This window comes from Podarcis bocagei, assembly GCF_964188305.1.
Source record: "Podarcis bocagei genome assembly, chromosome: 13".
Taxonomy (NCBI): domain Eukaryota; kingdom Metazoa; phylum Chordata; class Lepidosauria; order Squamata; family Lacertidae; genus Podarcis; species Podarcis bocagei.
Genome location: NC_138138.1, coordinates 10,355,484 through 10,382,009, shown reverse-complemented (window position 1 = coordinate 10,382,009; position 26,526 = coordinate 10,355,484). Strand labels below are relative to the sequence as shown.

Below are 26,526 nucleotides of genomic sequence, written 5' to 3'. Positions count from 1 at the left end.
TTAAATTCTGAACTAGTGCCCTGTTGCTGCTTTAATGTACAGGGACAGCAAACTAAACAATTTCAGAAATCGGAAGCCTGGCTGCTGGAACCTGAGAGCACTGTGGTGACATGAAAAAAATAATCATTCAATAAGTTCAACATTTAGCAGCATGGCTTTTGAGCCCACTTGAGAACCCAAAATGTTTGCTTTTACAGTTCTTTTTGGAGTTCCCCCGCTATAGAGCTGATATCTTGAGTTCTTGGGGTCAGTAGAGATGCAATTCCACCTCCTTTGTTTGGCAACCGTTGAGAAGCCATCCCTTTAAAACCGCTTTGGACAAAATGGGAACTGTGTGGAAGGACGATACTGTCTCTCAGGCCAGTACTTCCCTCAGACTGAGACAGGGCTCCACGATCCTTTCAGGCTCAAGGGCGGAACATTCCGGAAATATAAGGAACCGTCACAGTCACCAAAAAATGTACCCATTTCACAGAAGAAGGATGTTGTTGTTCAGTCATTTAGTCGTGTCCGACTCTTCGTGACGCCATGGACCAGAGCACGCCAGGCACTCCTTCCACTGCCTCCCGCAGTTTGGTCAAACCCATGCTGGTAGCTTCGAGAACACTGTCCAACCATCTCGTCCTCTGCCGTCCCCTTCTCCTTGTGCCCTCCATCTTTCCCAACATCAGGGTCTTTTCCAGGGAGTCTTCTCTTCTCATGAGGTGGCCAAAGTATTGGAGCCTCAGCTTCAGGATCTGTCCTTCCAGTGAGCACTCAGGGCTGATTTCCTTCAGAATGGAGAGGTTTGATCTTCTTGCAGTCCATGGGACTCTCAAGAGTCTCCTCCAGCACCATAATTCAAAAGCATCAATTCTTCGGCGATCAGCCTTCTTTATGGTCCAGCTCTCACTTCCATACATCACCACTGGGAAAACCATAGCTTGAACTATACGGACCTTTGTTGGCAAGGTGATGTCTCTGCTTTTTAAGATGCTGTCTAGGTTTGTCAGTGCTTTTCTCCCAAGAAGAAGGATAGGCAGTGCTCAAACTGGCAAAACACACACAATGCCCCGAACTACCAAAACACAGGGGAAAACAAGCAGGCAATACCCCACCACCATATTGGGGGGGGGTGCTCAGCACCAAAATAATAATAAATAAGGAAAGCAATATACACCATTCCCCCAGAAAACACCCACACACAGACCCGCCCCAACACAACAGGGATTCCAGCAGAGAATGACAAGAAAGAAGGTGGGCTGTTGGTTGGCCTACACTTCATTTCCAGTCAGTCCAACCACTGTCCCCAAAAATATAAATGGCAGCCACCAAGGATAACAGGTGCTTCAGGCAATCTGTTCGATGGAGCATACACCCTGATTTGTTGGCGCAAAGTTTGCAAGGTGGTTAGACAGCATCAACTGTATTTTGATCATTCATTCTGATTTGCTTGTGGGGAGGTTAGACGATTCTGCGCCAAGGAGTTGTTTTTGTGTGTGTGTTTTTCAAATTTTCAAATTAATTTTCCAAATTTATAACAAACAGATAGGAAAAAGAAAATAACCAACAAACTTTTATCCTGATTATAGTAATTCCACTTTTGTTAACATTGTTAAGTGACTTTCTCGAATCCCCCTGGCTGAGTTTCCATATAAATCATTGTACAGTGGTGCCCCGCAAGACGAATGCCTCGCAAGGCGGAAAACTCGCTAGACGAAAGAGTTTTCCGTTTTGGAGGTGCTTCGCAAAACGAATTTCCTATGGGCTTGCTTCGCAAGACGACAATGTCTTGCGAGTTCCTGCTGGTTTTTTTCCTCCCCCCCCCCTTTTCTAAGCCGCTAAGCCACTTATCAGCTGATCCGATCAGCAGATAAGCCGCTAAAAGCCACTAATAGCGCTAATCCACTAATCCGTCAATGGGCTTGCTTCGCAAGACGAAAAAACCGCTAGACGAAGAGAATCACAGAACGGATTCTTTTCGTCTTGCGAGGCACCACTGTAACAGTTTTCCAAAACTATTTTCACATACTTGGTCAATTAACATCTTACTTTCATTTCATTTTTAACTTTAACATAATATTTTACACATCACATTTTCAAATCCTAGGCCTATTTGGTACTCGCAAGTAATTCTGTTTATATTATCTTAAGATATTTAGCTAAATAGTCTTTGAATTTCCTCCACTCCTCTTGGTGTTCCTCCTCCCTCTGGTCACGGACACTTCCAGTCAGGTCTGCTAGCTCCCAAAAGTCCACCATCTTCATCCTCCATTCCTCCACTGTTGGTACTTCTTGTAATTTCCAATTTTTGGCCAGCAAAATTCTAGCTGCAGTTGTGGCATACAAAAACAATCTAACATCTTTTGGGGGCAATTCCAAATCTATTATTCCAAGTAGAAAGGCTTCTGGTTTCTTAATAAATGTATATTTCAACATTTTTTTCAATTCATTATATATCTTTTCCCAGAAGTCTTTCACCTTGGGGCAGGTTCACCACATATGATAAAAAGTACCTTCTTTTTCTTTACATTTCCAACATAGGTTATCAGTCTTATGGTAAATCGTTGCTAATTTTACAGGGGTTAAGTACCATCTATACATCATTTTCATAACATTTTCCTTTAACACCGTGCATGCAGTGAACTTAACCCCTTTCCTCCACAACCTTTTCCAGTCTTCAAACATTATATTGTGTCCAACATCTCTTGCCCAAACTTGCGCCAAGGAGTTGTTATCCCACACTTATCTAGTGAATTTTCCCATCCCTTTCCCCATAGCTTTTGCTACACGGTCCGCTTTTAAATGCATATTCATAGTGGAAACACCGTACGAAAACAGGCTATGTGCTGTCGCAGTCGAGGCCAAGCCTGCCAGAGGAGTTATCGGCTGGCTTGCACAGTGCTTTGGTGACAGAAAGCAGAGACCAGTAAACTCAATAAAATAGGCCTGGCAGTGAAGCTTATTAATGTGGTGATGGGATGTCATCTCCTAAGCAGCAGCTGCCCAGAACTATAGAGCTATAGAGAGTGATTTACGCAAGACCGAGAGGGATGCGTGACTCCAAGAATATGCAATCCAATTACTTGGAGGGAATGCAAGCTGCTCTCAATCGTAAACAGATAAGTCTTTCTTACGGGAAACTTAGAAGAAACCTTCCCTTCTTCAACTCCCAGTATAACAGAGTATGCTGCGGGGAAAGATTATAGCTCAGTATTGCTGTCCCTGCAAAAAATATCCTCATGCCAAATCCTGGGATTTTCAGAAAACTTTGCGTGGCAGCCAAAAAGGCACAGAGGGGTTTGAGACACTGACCTGTTTCCTACTGGTGGGGGCATGTTTAAAAGTCACCTGCAGATAGAAAACTGGTATATCAAGGAGAATATTCTGCTGGAATTCTCCTCCCCGGCAGCTGGTTTTCCAGGTCCAGGGATTTGGAGGGCAGAAAGGCGTGGCAGGGCATTTCGCCATGCAAATTCCGGTCTGTTGTGGTACATCCTCAGACATAGGCATAGGTTTAGCATCTCAACGAGAATTTAGTCCTCTCGGGCAGCATGTTCCGGTGGTTGTCATCCATTCAAGATCAGAACTGGTTGCTGTTGTTACAGTGGCAAGTGGTTTTGAGTGCCTTGCTGCCTAACCCAGGGGTCCGCAAACTAAGGCCCGCGGGCCGGATAAGGCCCGGGGGACTCGTTTATCTGGCCTGTGGCAACCCCTGCCGCCCACTCTTACCTGCACTGTGCCACTGCCCACTTCTGGGTCGGAGGAGCACCGGAAGTAGCTTGTGCGCATGCGTTATTTGCGCATGCACAAGGGTTATTTGCACATGCACAAGCGTTATTTCTGGTGCACATCCGGGTCGGAGGAGGCCCGTGCACATGCACACAAGCGATTTCCGGTGCTCCTCTGACCCGGAAGTGCGCCGGAAATAGCATATGGGCACGCGCTCCCCCGCCCTCCGGCCCGCTGCGCAATCGGCGCTGGAGACACCGGCCTGAGGCGTGGTAAGTTTGCTGACCCCTGGCCCTACCCATGACGTGTGAATTTAGAGACTGGTTGTTGTTCCCCCACATATGCAGTTTAGCATATAGCCTCTCAAGTCTTCCATCTCCCATAATGCCTTTATCCAAAGGAAAGTCTTAATATAGCTATGCTGGTGCCAATTCTGCAACATAGCGCAGCAGAGAGTTCAGGCGCATTAATCTCAATCGATATAAAAGCAGCAGAAAACAAACTTTGTCGTTCCCCTCAACTACCACTCAGTACTTAACTTTGGCTGGATATAAATTATGTCATGAAATGTGCTTTATGACATTTATGCCTGCCTCAAACACAGCAAGGGAAAACCTGAATGTAGTAAGTGCTTAAAATCATAGAATTGGCCCTCCAGCTGTTTTGGGACTACAGTTCCCATCATCCCTGACCACTGGTCCTGTTAGCTAGAGTTGATGGGAGTTGTAGTCAAAAAACAGCTGGAGGGCCACGTTTGACCATCACTGAGCTGGAGAGTAGGCCTAGAAACAAGTGCTTATCAGCAGATGGATACTTCCAGCAAAGGAAACGACAAGTGAAAAATAATAAGCAACCCATGTTTTAACAATGCATTGCAAAAGCGATTATTAGCTGCAGAAAGGCGATAGTGTGTTCTCTCATCAAAATAATAAAAACACCTGGATCCTGCAGCTGTCTGATTTTAGTACCGTATTTTTCGCTCTATAAGACGCACCAGACCACAAGACTCACCTAGTTTTTGGAGGAGGAAAACAAGAAAAAAAAATATTCTGAATCTCAGAAGCCAGAACAGCAAGAGGGATCGCTGTGCAGCGAAAGCAGCAATCCCTCTTGCTGTCCCGGCTTCTGGGATAGCTGCGCAGCCTGCATTCGGTCCATAAGATGCACACACACTTCCCCTTACTTTTTAGGAGGGAAAAAGCGAGTCTTATAGAGCAAAAAATACGGTATATGCCCATCATATGGATAGAGATTATCACAAGAGCAATTCACACCACCTTTGTCCATTTTTAAAGACTTGGCGTGAGAGAATTTGCTCAGCGGTTAAAGCAAAAGCTTAAGTTTGATTTAAAAATAGGAGAACGCATTGGGGCTCACAGGTCATCAGGGTGTGGGGTGGGAATGGGGTTACCTCCTGCAGCCAATTGGAAGCCGCATCTTGGTTTTTTAACAGTACCGGGAGTCGAATGGACTTCTGGAACCCATTCTGTTCAAGAACCAAGGTACGGCTGTACTACAAGTTTCAGCCGGAGGACCAAGATTCTATATAACTGGATAGAAGCACACATGTATGCTAAAATTTGTTCCAGTGGCCTCTTCCATTTGAGCAAGGTGTCATTCCATTTGAAACATTTTCCGTCATTTCTCAACGTTCTCTGGTGCTTGAACCAGAGGTCACATTTACATAAAACCCTCAATTTGAGATACCCCGAAGCTAGGGGATGGGATCCACAGAGCAGATAAAATAAAAGGGAAAACAGAAGAATTTTTAAATAATAGCATCTACTGCCGCCATTGTGCGACTAAATGCCATATCTCTGGAATGGAAGGGCCAGACAAGGCGTGATCCGAATTTTCCACATGCATCCAGCTTGTTTATTTGTGTTAACTTCAAAGCAGCTATAGGAGACTGTAAGCTTTGATTAAGGAATTGTCACTGGGGGGAGAGGGGGGTCTGATCCTTTTCTCCCATGGTATTTCCATGATTTAATCCCCCCACCCCTTGCAAAACATAACAGAAAACCCCTTATTATCTTCACAGGGTGAAAATAGAAAGGTGCAACAGGCTCAAATAGCAGGTTTGGGAGGGCAGATTTTAGATCAGGGAAATAGCTGTGTCACGTATAGTTTCACCCTGCCTTCAGCAAACACAACACTCAACCTTGCGACGTCAGCATAGGTTAAATTTCCCAGCAAAGACCTTATTAAGCAGAGAGTTAAAAGAAAGTGATTTGGGGGGGGGGGGGTTGGCTACGGAAAGTAAGTAAGAGGAAAGTCATCTTGACATTTTACTGTACAAAAATGAAGATGTGAAATTACGTGTCCCGATAACATTAAGCTACAGAGCATTTTAGTAACGGCCAGTTCGTGACAGCTTCTTCCAAAGTCTTTCCACCCTCGAAGCAGACATATCTGCCTTGTCTCTGTTTTCCTGCCCTTTGCTTGTGTTCTGTCAATTACGGAATGTTACAGGCTTGTCATCAAGCAAATCTTGATTGTATTTTGGCAATGCCTAGGTTTCAAAACCGGTTCAGATATCCCTGTGGGTCTGCTATCGCGGCTCGTCGCTGCAGCAAGGCAACGTCTCAAGTTACAGACTTCACAGAAAATTACAGCGGCTACTGTATTTCCGTGGCTTGAAACATAACAATATGCTTCCCTCCCTCCCTCTCTCTCCCCCCCCCCCATTTTGTCCCTACATCAAACCTTAATTGCTGCAGGAAATCATTCAGAATATAATGGCTCTACCAGCGTTCTGTTTCTGGATTCAATCCCACGCAGGGCTGAGGGCCACACAGAAACATTATAGGCTTGATAAGGATATCGGGCTGTTTGGGTTTTTTTGCTCATTCACAACCCTGTAGGGACGCTCTGCCCTGCAGATCAGAGAGGTGATGCTCTGGGATATGGTTTTGACTCTTTGCCTTCTGTGATTCATCCCACCTAAACCAGGCCTAGGCAAACACGGCCCTCCAGATGTGTTGAGACTACAATTCCCATCATCCCTGTCCACTGGCCCTCTTAGCTAGGGATGATGGGAGTTGTAGTCCCAAAACATCTGGAGGGCCGAGTTTGCCTACGCCTGCCCTAAACTCACCTGCTAGCTCTGCAAAGCGGGGAAAGGCGAGGATAGGGGAGATTTTTCACTGGAGAAAAAATTCCATTGCAGACATGAGGAATAGTATACCGTATTTTTCGCCCTATAGGACGCACCTAGATTTGGGGGGGGGGAATAAAGGGGGGAATCCCCCCCCCCAGGCGCGGGGCTGGGGCGGGGGAAGCCCGAGCTTCCCCAGCCCCCAGAACAGGTCGGAGAGCGATGGCGATGGTGCGCGCACGTTCGCCATCGCTCTCGGAGTTTGCGAGGCTGCGGGCGGGGGAAGACCGAGCTTCCCCCGATCCCAGCCCCCAGAACGGGTCCCAGAGCGATGGCGAAGCTGCGCGCAGCTTTGGCATCGCTCTGGGAGCTTGCCGGGCTGGGGGGAATAGCTTCCTGAAGCCTGGAGAGCAAGAGGGGTCGGTGCGCACCGACCCCTCTCGCTCTCCAGGCTTCAGCGAAAGCCTGCATTCGCCCCATAGGACGCACACACATTTCCCCTTCATTTTTGGAGGGGGGAAAGTGCGCCCTATAGGGCGAAAAATACGGTAATCCCGCCATCATAGGGCCTTGTACCAAGTGAGACCATTGGCTCATCCATCTCCATATTGCCAGTCAGACTGGCATCTTTTCCAGCCCTGCATGCAGCTTCTGGGGACTGGGGAGAGGACATTTTGCATGCAAAACATGTGCTGTGACCCTCCCATCAGTAGAACCCCGGTGGAATTACAGCAAACGGAATGACCAATATAAAATGAATATGAATGAACTTTATTACGGTCACAGACCAGGATAAAAAACAAACGAAACAAACAAACAAACAAAAAATATAAATAAAATAGCAGTTAGGATTTATTTTTTTAACCAATAATTGTTAGAGCAAATAAGGACAAAGAAATAAGCATAGGATAAAACATTGGGAAAAAAATACAAGATTAAACACGGATAATGGATGGATAAAAACTGATAATTAAAACAGATAAGAACTAAAAACAAATAAAAGCGTGCAGTTAAAACAACTGTAAGCGCATAAGAACTAAAAGACTCGCAGTTAAAACAAGTATAAGAGGCTGCAGAGTGGAAGCCTCTGAAATAGACGACACTCACAACATTAGAAACCAACAATTAAAACAGACAATTAAAACAATGTGCAACAATAAATTTAGAAACAATTTACAACAATAAACTACCCCAGGGAGTTGACTCAGAGTCACCCATGGAACCGAGTTTGGGGATTTTCATGCCGGACCAGTGGCGTAGCGTGGGTTGTCAGCACCCGGGGCAAGGCAAGTAATTTGCGCCCTCTAACCTGTGGATTTGCGCCCCCTAACCCTAACCCCCAGATGTTGCGCCCGGTGCGGCCGGCCCCCCCTGCACCCCCCACGCTACGCCACTGTGCCGGACTATTTTGAGTTGGGCGAAGGTCTGCGTCTACAGATTTGTACACAGAATCTGGCGACCAGATAATGAATATGATTCTAGAAAGCAATTTGCTACCAGACTCTTGCATTGCTAAAGCTACTAGGGCTGCTGCTGTATTTCTCTGAAGGGGACCGGATAAGGACCGGTAGGGTGGAGAAGTCAACGTCTTTTATCTGTTCACCGTCACAGTTTGGAGTGGCCCTCATAACTCCTCCTCTGTTGCTGTTGCTGCTTTTCCAGAGAATCTTTGGCAACCCAAAACCCTTATCAAGCGCCAACCAGCTAATGCAGAAAGACAGCTGGAGCAAACAGGCCTTTCACCAGCCAGTGAGATCCGAAACTTATTATTTCTTGAAGGGCACTTTGAAAAGAAAAGAAAATTACTCTGTTCTACTTCTTGCCCATATTCCTGTTAACTAGGCAGCCCAAAAACCTAAACCACTGATAAGAAATGTAGTAAGTAGCCCCAAAACCTAGTTATATTTTGATCGGCAGTAACAAACATTAAAAAGCAGCTGATGTTTCAATTAAAACAACAATTCAGCCTTCTGAGGATTGGGAGTAAGGAACCTGAGAAGCCACTATAGTGTGTCAAAAGCTATCCCACGCCCAACTCCCAAACGCAGTTTCAGTAACTTGACCTGAAGATTATAGTAAATGCTAAAACCAAAAGGCTAAAACCTTAGACTTCCCAGTTCTCAGGGCAAATGTATCCTGTTGTAGAATTTTTTTAAGCCAACCTGTTTATCTGCTGGAGGCAACCTAGAAGGCAGGTTAATTGCATATTCTGTTTGTTTATATATAGACCATTACACATGCTTTTTAAAAAGTCAGGCTGGGTTATTTTCCATCGGCTACTTATTTCGTTGTTGGATGCTGGTCACTGGCTGGAGTTAGCCAGGGCCTTTTTTTTTAATTATTATGTTTGCATTTGAAAATAATTAAACCAAGGCAATGGATTAATCAGACTGTAGGAACTGTAAAGGGACCACTGACCATTAGGTCCAGTCGTGACCGACTCTGGGGTTGCGGCGCTCATTTCGCTTTACTGGCTGAGGGAGCCGGCGTACAGCTTCCGGGTCATGTAGCCAACATGACTAAGCCACTTCTGGCGAACCAGAGCAGCGCACGGAAACGCCGTTTACCTTCCCGCCGGAGCGGTATCTATTTATCTACTTGCACTGACGTGCTTTCGAACTGCTAGGTTGGCAGGAGCAGGGACTGAGAAACAGGAGTTCACTCTGTCACGGGGATTCGAACCGCCAACCTTCTGATCGGCAAGTCCTAGGCTCTGTGGTTTAACCCACAGCGCCACCCACGGTAGGAACATAGGAAGCTACTTTCTACAGAGTTGGATGTTGGACTCTGCTAGCCCAGGTTTCCCTACTAGGACTGGCAAGCAAGCGCTGCATTTGGTCCCAGCGCTACCCAGAGGTGTCTTACCACTGTACTCCAGCCACGTCCCCAAACATTTTTAATATACTGTACTGGTATCAAAGGGACGCGGGGGGGGGGGGCACCGTGGTCTAAACCACTTAGCCCAGGGCTTGCCAATCAAAAGGTCGGCAGTTCGAATCCCCACGACGGGGTGAGCTCCTGTTGCGCGGTCCTTGCTCCTGCCAACCTAGCAGTTCGAAAGCACGCCAAAAAGTGCAAGTAGATAATTAGGTACCACTCCGGCGGGAAGGTCAACGGTGTTTCCGTGTGCTGCTCTGGTTCACCAGAAGCGGCTTAGTCATGCTGGCCACATGACCCGGAAAAACTGTCTGCGAAGCGGACAAACGCCGGCTCCCTCGGCCTGTAAAGCGAGATGAGCACCACAACCCCAGAGTCGTTTGTGACTGGACTTAACTGTCAGGGGTCCCTTTACCTTTTTACTGGTATCAAAATACAGTGATACCTCAGGTTACATATGCTTCAGGTTACAGACTCCGCTAACCCAGAAATAGTACCTCGGGTTAAGAACTTTGCTTCAGGATGAGAACAGAAATCGTGCTGTGGCGGCTCGGCGGCAGCAGGAGGCCCCATTAGCTAAAGTGGTGCTTCAGGTTAAGAACAGTTTCAGGTTAAGAACGGACCTCCGGAACGAATTAAGTTCTTAAGCCAAGGTACCACTGTAATGACACCTCGCTCAAAGAAAAGCAAGGGGAATCTTACTTACTAAATCCAAATGATAAATCATTCATGACTGACTATATTCTTGGTGTGTATCCCTGATCTGTTCCAGAACGAGATTCCCTGTCCTGAGCTCTCCACCGTATATTGCATCTCCTTTTAGAAAATAATCTGTTAAGGAAAAATACCGACATGACATTTTAAGACCAGTGGGTCCCTTGTCGAAATACCCTCATCACTATCAGTGCAGTCGTATATTCCTCTGCCTTGGGATCATGTTTTTGAGGGGTGGTTTTTGCACGCTTGCATTATGGCTGACTCAAGAGGAAGCCACCTCAATTCTCACAGGAATTTTGCAACCGTATCTGTGGACCTTTTAAAGTAAGATTGGGTGTGGATGTATTCATACAGTTATTGGTAAATACGGCACTTTGGAATAGAAGCAGGACTGGCTATCTAATACATGACTGGTGGGGGAAGCCATGATTGGCAGCTGAGTCTGTGTTTGACTTTCTACAAGTTGCAAAGCCAGAATTAACACCATGGATGATGAACCTGCTGTGTCCCCTTGTTAAATATTGCATCTATATTCACTCTTAAATGGAAAACACCTGCCATGACCAGTTGACTTGAAGCTTAAAAATAACACAACTCTTAGAAATCTTGAGGGTGGGAGAAATTTGTGGATTATCTGAAATGCTCAGATCAGTATCTTCTGGTCCCGAATGGTTACCGGTAAGTGTGAGGGAGCAAACAAACGTATTAACAGTCTCAGAAGGACTGGAAAGTTTTGATACTAGCTATTTTTCATTGCCACCAAAGAGAAGAACAGAAGGTTCAGGAATTTCATTCATGAACACGTAGTCCTCCTAGCACAAAAGCGATAATGGCTTTTAATAGATATGCTTCCACAGGGACAAAAGAAATTGTTCTTGAGTGCGTATATTATTAACCCCACAGGGCAGTTCTGCATTTTTCAGTGACGGTTCTTGACAGTACAATTCCTGTCAAGCAAGTGGATAGAGAAACAATTGGCATAATTTCAGGATCTAGTTCTGTCCAAAGACAGGCACATGTGACGTGCTTGAATACCACCCAGGTCCAAATAAATAATAATTATGTCGTTTTATTTTATGAGTGGGTTGCTCTGGTTATCTCCCGCTTGGTCTACTGCAATGCGCTCTACGTGGGGCTACCTTTGAAGGTGACCTGAAAACTACAACTAATCCAGAATGCGGCAGCTAGACTGGTGACTGGGAGCGGCCACCGAGGCCACATAACACCGGTCTTGAAAGACCTACATTGGCTCCCAGTATGTTTCCGAGCACAATTCAAAGTGTTGGTGCTGACCTTTAATTAAAGCCCTAATCAGCCTCGGTCCAGTATATCTGAAGGAACATCTCCACCCCCATCTTTCTACCCGGACACTGAGGTCCAGCGCCAAGGGCCTTCTGGCGGTTCCCTCGCTGCAAGAAGCCAAGTTACAGGGAACCAGGCAGAGGGCCTTCTCGGGAGTGGTGCCCGCCCTGTGGAACGCCTTCCCACCAGATGTCAAAGAGAAAAATAACTACCAAACTTTTAGAAGACATCTGGAGGCAGCCCTGTTTAGGGAAGCTTTTAATGTTTGATGTATTACAGTATTTTAATATTTTGTTGGAAGCTGCCCAGAGTGGCTGAGGAAGCCCAGCCAGATGGGTGGGGTATAAATAATAAATTATTATTATTATTATTGCCTAACCATACTGTTGGGACGCAGGTGGTGCTGTGGGTTAAACCACAGAGCCTAGGCCTTGCCGATCAGAAGGTCGGCGGTTTGGATCCCCGCGACGGGGTGAGCTCCCGTTGCTCGGTCCTTGCTCCTGCCCACCTAAGCAGTTCGAAAGCACGTCAAAGTGCAAGTAGATAAATAGGTACCACTCCGGCGGGAAGGTAAATGGCATTTCCGTGCGCTGCTCTGGTTTGCCAGAAGCGGCTTAGTCATGCTGGCCACATGACCCGGAAGCTGTATGCCGGCTCCCTCGGCCAATAAAGCGAGATGAGCGCCACAACCCCAGAGTCGGTCACGACTGGACCCAATAGGGGTCCCTTTACCTTTAACCATACTGTTACGTTGGGTTTCATTTTCCACGATTGAAATCGGTGTAACAGTGGGTGAGGAGAGAGGCTTTCTGGCAGAGCCAGCGCACCCATGAGGAAAAGTGAGGGGACCCTCAGGCCTCAGGATCCACAGAGGCAGCCGGCCTCCAAGGAACGCATAGCCTCTTGCTGCTGAATCAGTCACCTTCTTGGCTGACTCCACAATGCCACCTGTACAGCCATCTCTTGGCAAACACTCTTGGCCAGTGTTCGATATTAGCCAGGCGCCTGGCACATTTTGGACCGGGCTATCAGCCACTTGTGACCAAGTGAAGATGCCTGACATCTCCATCATCTGGAGGTGCATGCTGGGATCGTCGGATCAGGACTGCTTCCGCACACTAATACCCCACCTTGTAAAATTCTAGCAGTTGTGTTTTATCGGCACAATCGGAGTGAATTTCATGAAGCAAAATGCTGCCTCTGTGCAGCCTGAGCAGGAGCGGCAAACAGTTGTTGTAGCTTATTTTTACTTACTTACCCCCCACAATGCCCTCCCCACAGTTGTGAATAATATTCTTATGTTATGAATGGACTGTTAAGAAAAAGAGGTAGGGATAATCTATGTCCCTGAATCAAGTGACTTCTTCCTTATCAGAGTTCTCAACCTAGTTCAAGGTTGTCTTCTAAATTAGCCATATGTTTAACTAATAATACAGTCAGACCTTCATTTGAAAAATAAGAGTCTATAGCTGTCTTGCCCCCAAACAGCAACTAGAGGTTCTGTTTTGGAGACTGCAACCCTGGTTTAAGGTTCCGTTTGGCACCTAGCCTCTATATCTGAGTTTCTAATACTGACCACTGCTGATGTACATCCTTTTCTCCCCTTATTCCTGATGTAAAGGTAAAGGTAAAGGGACCCCTGACCATTAGGTCCAGTCGTGACCGACTCTGGGGTTGCGGCGCTCATCTCGCTTTATTGGCCGAGGGAGCCGGCATACAGCTTCCGGGTCATGTGGCCAGCATGACTAAGCCGCTTCTGGCGAACCAGAGCAGTGCATGGAAATTCCATTTACCTTCCCGCTGGAGTGGTACCTATTTATCTACTTGCACTTTGACGTGCTTTCGAGCTGCTAGGTTGGCAGGAGCAGGGACCGACCAACGGGAGCTCACCCCGTCGCAGGGATTCGAACCGCTGACCTTCTGCTCGGCAAGTCCCAGGCTCTCTGGTTTAACCATAGTGCCACCCACGTCCTGATGTAGATCTTCACTTTTTCTTTCCTGGCTGAGGTACACTGGGGGATGGGAGAGAGAAGTACCATTTTGCGGTTTGCCTCAGGTGCCAAAATGTCTTGGGCCACCCCTGCTTGCTGGGAAAATAAAAATCTTGGATGAAAGCAGATTTCCCATTCGCAGAGCAATAGGCAAAGGGGAGCTGGAATTGCATTCGTTATAAATTTTTCAAGATGAACGATAAAAGCGTCCTGCGGCTTTTTAGAATCTGCTCCACTCAACTGAGGGAAACCACAGCTGTGGCTGACACCAGTTGGCTGGCACAACTTCCCTGTCAATCGCTGGAGTAGTTTGGCCGGTTCGGAAAGTTTTCACTTTTTCGTCTAACAAAGGGTGAGCAAATAAAGGTGGTGGGCTGCTTTCGCTTTAGTTTTATTTAAAGATAGCCTGCCTTGAGGCCTGAGGGGAGAAGCCAAGATCGAGGGAGGAGCCGGCATTCACCTTGCTGGCGTGCAATTGCGGGGTGGGGGGACAAATTGCAAAGTCATGCTGAGCTCTGTTCTTGCCCTGTGGGCAGAAAACGCGCTGCGGTCCCCGTTGCAATGTTACGCCTGTCTTCACCCTTTGAAAACAGGAAGTTAATTGGGCTTGATTTAGCGACGCAGACTCCGCTCGCTTCAGAATGAATGAGCTAAGGTTCAGCTCGATGGGACAAATGCGACGTTTGGGCAAGCAGGGTTCAGTGAGTGCTTTGCCAAACAAAAAGGAAGCCAGGAGTCTTAAATTTTCCACCAGTTGGATTTTGCAGCATGGATGGGCTGATTAGATTTGCCTGTGTCCCTTATTTTTTCACAGTTGACTCTGCTAATGTGAGTCAGGGTGGAGCGTGGGGAGAAGCTAAGAAATATGGAGGCTCCGTCTAGCCCAGGGGTCTGCAACCTTTAAGACAAAAAGAGCCACTTGGACCCGTTTCCGAAGAAAAAAAAACTGGGAGCCGCAAAACCATTGCGACATTTAAAACAAATATATCTCCGGAGCCACGATCTGACAGCGGGCGGGAAGGTGACGTCGGGAGGGTGCGTGACTAACGCACGCACCGCCCCCATGCGACGTCACAGCCAGTACAGCACCTGCCACAGTGGGGAGTGTCGGGGCGCACAATGCGCCTCCTCCCCTCGCTAGTATCCGCCCCGGAGCCGCAGCAAAGGTGTAAAAGAGCCACATGCGACTCCGGAGCCGCGGGTTGCAGACCCCTGATCTAGCCCCTGACAACTGAATCCTTGATCCACAGAGGGCTGAGTTTGAGCCAGGAGAACTAGAGGTTGTGAGGATACAGCCTACTTGCGTCTCATCCCAGTCACAAGGGGAGATGGAGAAGAGCCCCAAACTAAGAGGGGTGTGGTGACCCTCTGTGTCCGTTACACTGCTGGAAGCACCTCAGGAGTGTGGTTGATAAAAGGTTGGGTCACTGACAGAAAGGTCCACCTTGTTTAAGAACCAAAGTAGTGAGATGTGTTGGAACAACTGAGTTATGGAACTGAAGGGGAATAACTGGAAATAAGCTGAGCATTTACCTTCTGGTCTAGAAACCTGTAAGGTCTACCTGAAGCGCAATACAGTGGTACCTCGGGTTAAGGACTTAATTTGTTCCGGAGGTCCGTTCTTAACCTGAAACTGTTCTCAACCTGAGGTACCACTTTAGCTAATGGGGCCTCCCACCGCCGCTGCGTGATTTCTGTTCTCATCCTGAAGCAAAGCTCTTAACCCGAGGTACTATTAGTGGAGTTACTGGAGTCTGTAACCTGAAGCATCTGTAACCCGAGGTACCACTGTAACGGAACTTAAGCAACTGAAGTTTAAAAGAAGCTGTGCTAGATTAGAAGCCTGTAACATCTGTTAGATTTAGTATAATTAGTATAATTTAGTACTTGGTTAACTGTTTCCTGAAAGGACATTATCTCCTGATAACATCCTTTGTTTTATTCACTTTGTTCTATATAATAAATATTTCTTATTCGTTCAACTTTTGCCTGAGGAAGTATTTCCTCACACAAAATCCAAAAGATAACCTGTGGTAGTTACTACAGAGTGTGTATGTAGGTGGGATCTGCCACAGTTGGTATACGGCGGTGGGATCTCTAAGGTGTTGTTGTTTAGTCGTGTCCGACTCTTCGTGACCCCCTGGACCAGAGCACGCCAGGCACTCCTGTCTTCCACTGCCTGCCCAGTTTGGTCAAACTTGTGCTGGTAGCTTCAAGAACACTGACCAACCATCTCGTCCTCTGTCGTCCCCTTCTCCTTGGGCCCTCCATCTTTCCCAACATCAGGGTCTTTTCCAGGGAGTCTTCTCTTCTCATGAGATGGCCAAAGTCTTGGAGCCTCAGCTTCAGGATCTGTCCTTCCAGTGAGCACTCAGGGCTGATTTCCTTCAGAATGGATCAGTTTGATCTTCTATGCAGTCCATTGGACTCTCAAGAATCTCCTCCAGCACCGTAATTCAAAAGCATCAATTCTTCGGTGATCAGCCTTTTTTATGGTCCAGCTCTCACTTCCATACATCACTACTGGGAAAACCATAGCTTTAACTATATGGACCTTTCAAACAGCAATAAAAGAACACTGTTTTTATTAACCGGCCAAATTTTGCCTGACATTCAAAATGCATTGATAGTGCCAAGTGAATTTGCCTGGAGAAGCAACTTCACAACTGAAGTGCCACCACAGAAAAGATCTTCTCTCCAGTAGTCAGATATGTAGCCTTCTGATACCTGGCAACACCTGGTGAAGGGCCTCAAGTAAACCATTCATTTAGATGGGAGAAAGTATAGGGGTGATTCAGAGGCACTGTTGGGTTGGGGAACTCAACCTGCAATATCCCTGCTTTGGTCATTGAGAATCCAGCCTCCTTCCTTCCTTCACAGCCCTTCCAATCCACATGCACCCATCCCCTGTAGGTTCTGTTTCCCGCTCATGCTAATAATATGGCCAACTGGTTATAAATCAAGAAGGTAATAATAATTTTGCGTGTGCTTCACCTGTGCAGGCTTAAATGTCTCCTGTGCCTCTTCACCTGGTCCACCTACTCCCTCAAGCACGGTTCCCTCAGAAACAACAGAATTTAATGATTCCGCTGCTACAACCAGTGTTGGCACTCCTTTGAGCACCCAGAAGGGAGCCTCCATGACAATTTCGCTCCCATGGAGATTTTCAACTCAGGATAGCGCCACTACTCCTAACACCACTGTGGAAGTTTTGCCTGCAAACCCCGTTTCAGCTGTAACGCCCCTGTCAAGAGCAACAGCCCCGGATAGCTCAGCAGCAACCCATTCATCACCGCAGCCAAACACTGGATTACAAACCACGGAAGACACGTCAGCCCCTGCGACATCAGTTGCCGGCCTGGTCACAGGCGCCACTCCTCACTCGGAAACCGCACCAGTCAGCTCTTTGCCTACTCTAAATGGATCGTCCACCAACCCTTTTCCTACTAACGCCACCTATCTAAGCACCACCCAAGTGCCGAGTGCAGGAACATCTCCAGCACCTGTGTCTTCAAGCAAACTCCCTACTGGAGAGGCAACATCTGGAAAGACATCTGTGGCAGCATCCTCCCCGGGCTCCACGCAAGGGGCTACTATTTCTTCACAAGCAGATATGTCAAGTAAGGCTACTCCAGCGACCTCCCCTGCTGGCAGTACCACGTTCTCGGTGGGGGTAACCATACAAGAAGTTCAACGGGCCTTGAGTTCGGGTGAGTTGGTCTGTTTCCGCGCTTTGCACGGCAATGGTTTTGTCAACCTTGCGGCTTATTGTTGTCTGTTTTAGGGAGTTCATAAGGCTCCCTAAATTATTGTTTTAAATTATTATTATTATTATTATTATTATTATTATTATTATTATTATTATTATTATAAATTGGAAAGACTCAAGACAGATTATTTCCCCCCTAAAAAATAAATAAATGTCTGATGCAGGATATAAAGATAATATGGCATTAGTGACATAGCTGAAAGGAGTATGAAAATAATTGATTTATAAGAACAAAGGCGAAATTTGAATAATATTATGTCAAGCTTAAATATTTGATAACAAAGGGAAAAATTGGAGACATAATAGCTGAAACGTATAATTTAAAATAAGTTTTGAGAGAAGGTGAAGCATTGCTGAATAAGATTTTGTAAATGGGAATACAGAAAAGGGAGATGTGAGGGAGTCAGAAAAGAGGGTTATGGAAACTTTATTCATGAAACTGAACTATTTTTCATGTCTTTTTTATGATTTTTTGTCCTTTGTCTTTTTTTTGTATATCTTTTTTCGTTTCTTTTTTCTTTCTTTTTTTCTTTACTGATTGACGGTGATGGTGTTTTCTCTTTTTTGGGTTGTGTATGTGAATGGTGTTTTATTGTTTAAATTCTTAATAAATATTTTATTAAAAAAAGAAGTAGTTCTGCAAAACCTAAAAAATTAAATAAATAAATAAATAAATAAATAAATAAATGTCAAAATAGAAAAGGATGCATCCATTTTCCTCTTTAACCAGGCCTGTGCCCTCTAAAGAGTGCATGGGGCTTTTTTAATGTATTGTTTTAATTGGGTGTGTTAATATATCTATGTGGGTTTTTGTTTGTTTTGTTTGTAAGTCACTTTGAGTTGCCTTTGGCAAGCAAAAGCAACCAGTAAATTTAATTAATGATAATACACAACAGAACACACCTACTAAAAAAATTCTGTCCACTCTGATACATTTTAACGTTCTCGCTTATCTTCTGAAAAATGGACTCCGTGCAGGCCTTGTACTAACCCACGGTTTGTTATTCACCATAGCATAGAACCCAGACTACAATATATAATAGGCAAGCTGTGGTTTAGAGCTGTTTGTCTGCTTTCTTTCTCCGTCCTCTCAGCCCTCAACTTTGAAGGTGCATTCCTGTCTCTTACTTTCTGTCTGTGATGCAGCAACTTGTAGAGCGATGGCCACAACTATTGTGTTTCTACCATCACTCCATGCATGCCTCACGCCAGATCATAATGAGAATAAACCAGGGTTATAATTCTTCTGTGTGGCCCTCAGTCACTGCAAAAATATATTTCTGAATTTATCTGGCAGGGGAAGAAGCCAAGAATAAAATATAAATTATTAACAGATTCTAAAGAGAGAGGCGGCTTCTCCCTGTAGTTCCCAATTCTGGTTTGCTAGCCAATTGCAAACCATGTCATGTCAATTCACACAACAGGCCAGAGCAAATTAAACTTAGCCATGGTTTAGATGTCTGAATTCATCTGTAGAGTTTAAATCATAATCGTGGAAGTCGCAGAGATCCTCCTTGAAAGCTGTAAATAAATCCTTAATATCATTATAATTTCATTTGTATGCCGCCTTTCCATAATTAAAAGCACACTCGAGGCAACTTACTACGTGAAAAGATTTACATAATTACAAATATAACGAAATAGTCATGAGCAATAAATAAAACACATAAAAAAGCACACAACCAAACTGAACAGTTTCCACATAAAGCATAAGATCGAAAAATAAAGATCCACCAAATTAATATCAATAAGAGCAACAAAAAGAAACCCGAACAATACCCCAGCCCAAGCATCTGTTCAGCAGCTTCAGTTTTTGTCACTCAGTCAGGGCCCAGCCCTCTCACGCTAGGTGGAAAAAATCTAGCAGGTCTTCCAGGACACACAGCTAAGATGGTGGGCTTCCGTGTTTATTGGACCGGAAGGGGACCTGTGACCCTCAGTTCACAGATGGATAGATAATTTATTACGGCCAAAGACCAGCTCGCATAACACAATAAAAACAGAGTTCATAAAGATAAAATATACAATCAGAGCAGATTGCAGCTATAGCTCATGAGTTTAATTGAGATATATACCATATTTTTCGCTCTATAACACGCACCCGACCATAACACGCACGTAGTTTTTAGAGGAGGAAAATCCGTAGGCATGCCACCCGTAGGCATTTCCTCCATAACACACACAGACATTTCCCCTTACTTTCTAGGAGGAAAAAAGTGAGTGTTATGGTGCAAAAAATACGGTACATACACCCGTACAACTGAGATTTGGGCTACCATAAAAATTGACCCTGAGGCACCTCAAAGGGCAACTTCAGCATTTCCCTAGTAAGCTATTTTATTCCAGAGGGTTATCTGTGCCTACAAATCTGGGCGCAGAACCTGGCCACCAGACAGGACCCTCGGTTCAGATATTGTTGGACTGCAGCTCCCATCCTCTCTCACCATTGACTGAGGCTGATGGGAATTGGAGCCCCAGCGACTGGAGTGCCACAGGTTCTCCAGTCTTGACTTTGAAAGTACCTTGAAGACATGGGACCTGCTAGGCTGTCTTTAGTGAATGAGACAAGGAGAGAAAGAGCAGATAGAGGGCCTCTAGTACTCAGGCAGTGATTGGTTCTTTTTTCCCCACTACAAAGATTAATGTCGCCCTCCAGTCCCTCTCCTTGCTTTTACAAGCTAGTATTAAAAAAGCTGGAATAGCAGTTAGCCACTTAATAAGAGCGCACAGGCTTTGAACGCAGAAGTTCAAAGCCCCAGAGATTAAATCTCATAGCCATAACGTCACTTGATGGCCTTAAGCAAGCAACCATTTTCTCTCCCCCTCACTTCTGCTGCTTAAATCGGAGGATGATAGGACTGACCTCAGAGAAGAAAGGCGCTATTTAGGTCCTAGTGGCTATTATAATTACGCCACACTGTCTGTCTGTGTGCGTGCAGATTTTCAAATCGCAGGATTTGGAGTCGGAGCTTAATATGCTTTGAGCACTCCATGCTGAAAGCTTCCTTGGTTTGCCATGTTTTCTACATTAGAGGGCAGTGTGCCTGCAGACTGAATCGTAGGATGAAAAATAATCTGGATGGTTGAAGGTGAAACTGTGATCTCTGATGCATCTCCTTTGCTGTGCAGGTAGCATTGCAGCTATTACCATCACAGTGATTGCAGTGGTTCTGTTGGTGTTTGGCATAGCCGCATTCCTGAAGATCAGGTAAGAATTGGTGCCTTTACTTAGAGGAGAGGCAGTAGTTCCTTGGGGAGAGGCTGGCTTCTTAACTATGGTTCTTACAGTCACTCCTCTACAGCTGAAAGTGGAAAGAACCCCTATAAAATTCACTTCTTATCCAGATAGCATATAGACACCTGGTGAGGAGTAAGGTAAAGGTAAAGGGACCCCTGACCATTAGGTCCAGTCGTGGCCGACTCTGGGGTTGCTCATCTCGCTTTATTGGCCAAGGGAGCCGGCATACAGCTTCCGAGTCATGTGGCCAGCATGACTAAGCCGCTTCTGGTGAACCAGAGCTGTGCACGGAAACGCCGTTTGCCTTCCCGCTGGAGCGGTACCTATTTATCTACTTGCACTTGACGTGCTTTCGAACTGCTAGGTTGGCAGGAGCAGGGAACAAGCAATGGGAGCTCACCCCGTTGCGGGGATTCGAACCGCCGGCCTTCTGATCGGCAAGTCCTAGGCTCTGTGGTTTAACCCACAGCGCCACCCGTGTCTCACTGATGAGGAGTACCCCATCCCAAAGTATTCCCAGGGAGGCATACAGAAGCTGTGCCAAAACCCAAGAACAATAGAAGTATCAACCGATAACCAAATGCAACAGCATACTGACAACAGGCTACCACAGGTGAGAAACTTAGAATCCTAGAATTGGAAGGGACCTTGATGGTCTTCAACCTCCTACAATTCAGGAATCTCAACTACAGCATCCATGAGAGATGGACACTCAACCTCTGCTTTAACAACTCCAAGGAAGGAGAGTCCATCAGCTCCATTGTTGAACAGCTCTTACTGTCAGAAAGTCCTTCCCTGATCTTTAGTCGATATCTCCTTTCTTATAACTTGAAGCCATTGGTTTTGAGACCCACCCTCTGGAGCAGGAGAAAACAAGCTTCCTCCATAGGCTTGCTAAAGGGTTATAGTCCTTTAGATATTTGAAGATGGCTATCATACCTTAAGAAGGGATGCAGGTGGCGCTGTGAGTTAAACCACAGCCTTGGGCTTGCCGATGAGGTCAGCAGTTCGAATCCCCGCGACAGGGTGAGCTCCCGTTGCTCTGTCCCTGCTCCTGCCAACCTAGCAGTTCGAAAGCACGTCAAAGTGCAAGTAGATAAATAGGTACTGCTCTGGGGGGAAGGTAAACAGTGTTTCCATGCGCTGCTCTGGTTCACCAGAAGTGGCTTAGTCATGCTGGCCACATGACCCAGAAAAACTGCGGACAAACGTCAGCTCCCTCGGCCAGTAAAGCGAGATGAGCGCTGCAACCCCAGAGTCGTTCGTGACTGGACTTAACTGTCAGGGGTCCTTTACCTTTTTATCATACCTCCATTTGGTCTCCTCTTATCCAGGCTGAACATATTAACTCCCTCAACCATTCCTTGGCTTGGTTTCCAGACCCTTGATCATCTTGGTCACCTTCCTCTGCAAACGCTCCAGTTTGTCAATATTCTTCTGCTGCGCAGAACGGGACACAGTGCTCCAAATGGGGTCTGACCAAAGCAGAATAGAGTGGGACTATTACTTCCCTTGATGTGGACACTAGACTCCTGTTGATGTACTCTAGAACAGCTGCTGCATCACACTGTTGACTCATGTTAAGGTTGTGGTCTGCTAAAATCCTTAGATCTACTTTTTAAATTACAGTGGTACCTCAGTTTAAGAACAGTCCTGTTTATGAACTATTCGGTTTACGGACTCCTCAAAACCAGAAGTAGTGTCCCGGTTTGAGAACTTTACCTCAGTCTAAGAACGGAATCTGAACTGTGGAAAGGCAGTGGCGGCAGGAGGCCTCATTAGGAAAAATGTTCCTCGCTTTAATAACGGGTTTGGTTTAAGAGCGGACTTCCGGAACGGATTAAGTTCGTAAACTGAGGTACCACTGTAATCACAATTTGATCTTCTGAGATAGCAGTCCTTTCACAAGCACTTTTAAATGTCTGATCAGCCTGGATGTTTTAAGTAATGGAAGTACAATCCCCAAAAGGGCAGAGGGAGGAGGCAGGTGAAGGAGGGATTCTTATTGTTATAATTGTTACTCCAGAACCTTACATTTCTGTAATAAGCATAGGCTGACCGGAGTACGCTTCTGTTTCTGTTCCCTCCCTCAGGCATTCTTCGTATGGAAGACTCTTGGATGACCACGACTATGGATCCTGGGGAAACTACAACAACCCTCTCTATGACGACTCTTAAATGGAGGAGAATCCATCAAAGCCAAAAACTGCTCGTGTATTTATGAAGCACTTATTTCACTAAAAGCGCCATGGTCCGATAATCCTTCTGCATACAGTGTCCGCGTTGTCGCTCCTCCTGCTGTTTCTGCTGATGCGTTGTCAACATACCTTTTTGCAGCGCAGGCCCCAAACGAAAAACAAGCCAACCTGAGTGGAGCGTTCAGCAAGAAATCGGGCAAGAGTTGGAATCCGTAGCTACGAGAATACTTGCTTGCGGGTGCCGTTGCCTCCAAACCCTAACGTTCTGCAAAGTGATTAGGATTCCTGCAAAAAGGAACGAAGTCCGTGGAAAGTTTCGCCACCAGTTCTGCTGTGGCCGTTTGGGCTCCCAGCAACTCGGTTGTAACAGGAGACCTGCAATGAAGAATGTGACCTTTGAGAGTTGTCAGATAGCAGAAAATCGTGGTAGAAGTTGCTCAGGGATCTCCCAGAATTAAACGGCAGATCTTGATTCTTGCTTTAATTGCCTTTTCTGGCTTGTCTCCTTAAGAAAGTGTTCTGATTAGAATTCAGCTGAAGGTTGGAGCAACCTGATATATCACTGAAGTTCTTATTAAATGTTTTGCTAAAGAAAGGCAGAATGTAACAGTAATAGGGGCTTTAGCCAGAAATGGCAGTCTGTTGTCCTGCTCCCCTCCCCAGCCTTCTGTAGGGTCCAGTTCATTGGGGCCTCCTTTCACAAAAATCTATTACAGTTTGGGCAAATGTTTTTGGAAATTTATTGAAGCCCAGTGTTAAGTCATGAGCCCACCAGCTCATGGTAAAGTTATTGTTACCTCCCAAATACAGAGGCTCTCCATGGAATTGCCTTCAATAAAGTTTGTTTTGTGGGGACCATTTGGAAAAGCAAACTCTCAAGGGCTATTTTTCCACACCCCAAGTTTGTCAGTTCAGACGTGTTTTCAGAAGTGTGTTAGATAAGGGGGTCCTCGCCTTTTGAGCACATACAGATTAGGAAAAAGCAGAAAAGGCAGCTTCGTGATGCAAAGGTAGCGAAGGCCAGCGGATAATTTGCATTACAAATCAAAACTTCTCAAGCCAAATAGAAGTAAAACACCTCATTCCTCATTATTGAGTTCCAGCCGATGGCGACTAACGTTAAGCTGAACCCTAGACGCAAGCCTTTGATGTATTTTCCATTATAGAAAGAAGGAAAGAAGGATTCCATTTCAGAAAAGACATTTTCAGTACTACAGTGTTGCTTTCTGCCTTCTCAGTATGCAAAGTCTACCAGTTGCTGTTGTTTTTTTATCTCCTTCCCTTCCATTTTTAAGGGCACAAAGTCACATTGGTACATTGAATTGATTTTGCAAGCAAGTTTGCTGTCACAATGAGGTTTGAACAACATATTATCCAGAGTTGGGGGGGGTACCCTCCTTTTATTTTTATATCAACCCCCAAAAAGATAGGGCAGCATGTCTGTGGCTAGATGCTAGGGCAAGTGAGGAAGGAAGGAATGATTCTCGCACATTTAAAAAGTTGCTGCTGTGCTGGATGGCAGAGACACCGTATGAACCTCCAGCAAAACACCTGTGTTTCTCTGTTTTTTCGTTTTTCTGTTTTGTAGCACTCTTGTCTCTGCAACCTTTTTGCATTAAAAGCTGGATGGAGGAAGATTCTTGTGCTAAACTCTTTAGTGCACAGTGTAAGGGGGTGGGAAATTGATTCCTCCCTCCCAGAGGCTAAACAGCTACTTGTTTGCACTACAAATAAACTTTGACAATAATAAAGATCTCTCTTTCACGCTTTTTTTCTATAGAAGTAAACCTGTTAAACAGGAGTTAGCACAAAGTATGTGGGTGCGAACACATTGCCAGCTTGAAGCACAGCTAGGCCATTGCTTTTCTCAGGCTGGCTCGAAGCTGGATTTGGGGGGAAATGCATCAAAACACAGTCTTTCAAAAGAAAGGACGGGATAAGGATGGATTGCGGCCAATGCCGTGTGCCGCTTCCCAAACCAGTTTAGGAGCACATTGAATGCAGAATAAATGGGACTGTGTACACAGCCTTGCTTTCTTAAAGGTAAAGGGACCCCTGACCATTAGGTTCAGTCGTGGCTGACTCTGGGGTTGCGGTGCTCATCTCGCTTTACTGGCTGAGGGAGCCGGCATACAGCTTCCTGGTCATGTGGCCAGCAGGACTAAGCCGCTTCTGGTGAACCAGAGCAGCGCACGGAAACGCCATTTACCTTCCCGCTGGAGCGGTACCTATTTATCTACTTCCACTGGCATGCTTTTGAACTGCTAGGTGGGCAGGAGCAGGGACCAAGCAACGGGAGCTCACCCCGTTGCGGGGATTCGAACCACCGACCTTCTGATTGGCAAGTCCTAGGCTCTGAGGTTTAACCCACAGCGCCAACCTTTAAAAAAGTGCTTCCCCATTTTTGCTTTGGAAAGCTGTTGGTCACGTCTAGGTGCAAGGCCTTTTGGGGCTAGGAGTAGGTGTTCCCCCCATTTTAGCTCTCTTCCGTAACAGAACCTTCAGAGTAATGCCATGCCAGCGTTAGAAACTCAGATATACAACTCCTTAAACCAGGGTTACAGTCGCCAAAACATCTAGTTTGCCATTTGAGGACCAGATGGTTCTAAAGTCTTAATTTTCAATACGCCTTTTTGGTTCCTGAAATTCATTCTGATAGTGCAGATAAAATATCACTGATGGAATTCTAAATGATGTGTTGTTAGTGTGTGAAAACAGCCAGGATCCAGTGATTTCCCAGATGATGAAGACATCTTCACTTGGTCGCAAGTGGCCAATAGCCTGGTGCAAAATGCACCTGGGGAATTTCAGATGCTGCTGTCATCATCCGCAGAGCACATCCAAGAAAGCAGGCCTGAATAAAATAATTAGGAGGGGATGGGAAACCTAAAAAAGAGATACTGCCAACAGGAACTATGGGAATGGTTTGGGGGAGGGAGCTAGAGAGCACATGGCTAAAAGCGGTAAGAGGGAAACCCGGGAACTAGCACTGGGCATTTACTAAGCATTCTCTACTGTCTTTTGCTTCCATGTTTGCTGGAGGAGAACCCAGCCATTAAGTGTGCTTCTTCCATTCACAATCGATAGCATGCATTAAAATGCTGGCACGGGGTCAGGGACTGGGATTCCAGTAGACGCAATTTGAGTTGCACAACTCAGATTGATTTGGCTGGGGAAACCCAGCCAGATGGGCGGGGTATCAATAATAATACATTATTATTATTTTATTTATATATTTTAATTCCAAAGTTTTTGAGACTCAGCTGTTGTAAAGGTGTGGTGATCTGTCATGGAACAATCCCATTCAAGAAGATAACAGTGTGGTTTCACAGACCTTGTTGCTGGTTGCGAAGGGGCCCCCGTGACTGTTCAAGATTCAGGGCCACAAAAATGTAGGGAGAAGAAGTACACTCCTTGCTAATAGCCCTGCTGCTGCGGGAATCCCAGTCCCTGACCCCGTGCCAGCATTTTAATTGCAAAGTTGGCAAGCCTGTTCTGAAGAACATAAGCAGGCCTACTGTATCCATTAAACCTTTTGGAGTCGTAACAGAAGCCGCTGAATTATGGCGAGTCTTGCATCTGTTCCAATGGGGATCTGTTGTGGGCAGGATGTCAAATCAGATGAC

General features: G+C 45.9%; 1 protein-coding gene and 1 long non-coding RNA gene across 2 annotated transcripts in view; both read left to right on the top strand.

Moving 5' to 3' along the window:
* Positions 1 to 24,651, top strand: part of PARM1 (prostate androgen-regulated mucin-like protein 1) — a 34,700-nt gene extending 10,049 nt beyond the window's left edge. Inside the window, exons 2-4 of the mRNA XM_081166787.1 lie at positions 16,698 to 17,405; positions 20,594 to 20,672; positions 22,796 to 24,651. Of these exons, the coding sequence (XP_081022913.1) occupies positions 16,698 to 17,405; positions 20,594 to 20,672; positions 22,796 to 22,880 (872 nt within the window). The 3' untranslated portion in view covers positions 22,881 to 24,651. The remainder of the gene's footprint in view (positions 1 to 16,697; positions 17,406 to 20,593; positions 20,673 to 22,795) is intronic.
* Positions 1 to 26,526, top strand: part of LOC308571492 — a 116,865-nt gene that overhangs the window by 56,935 nt on the left and 33,404 nt on the right. The window lies entirely within an intron of this gene.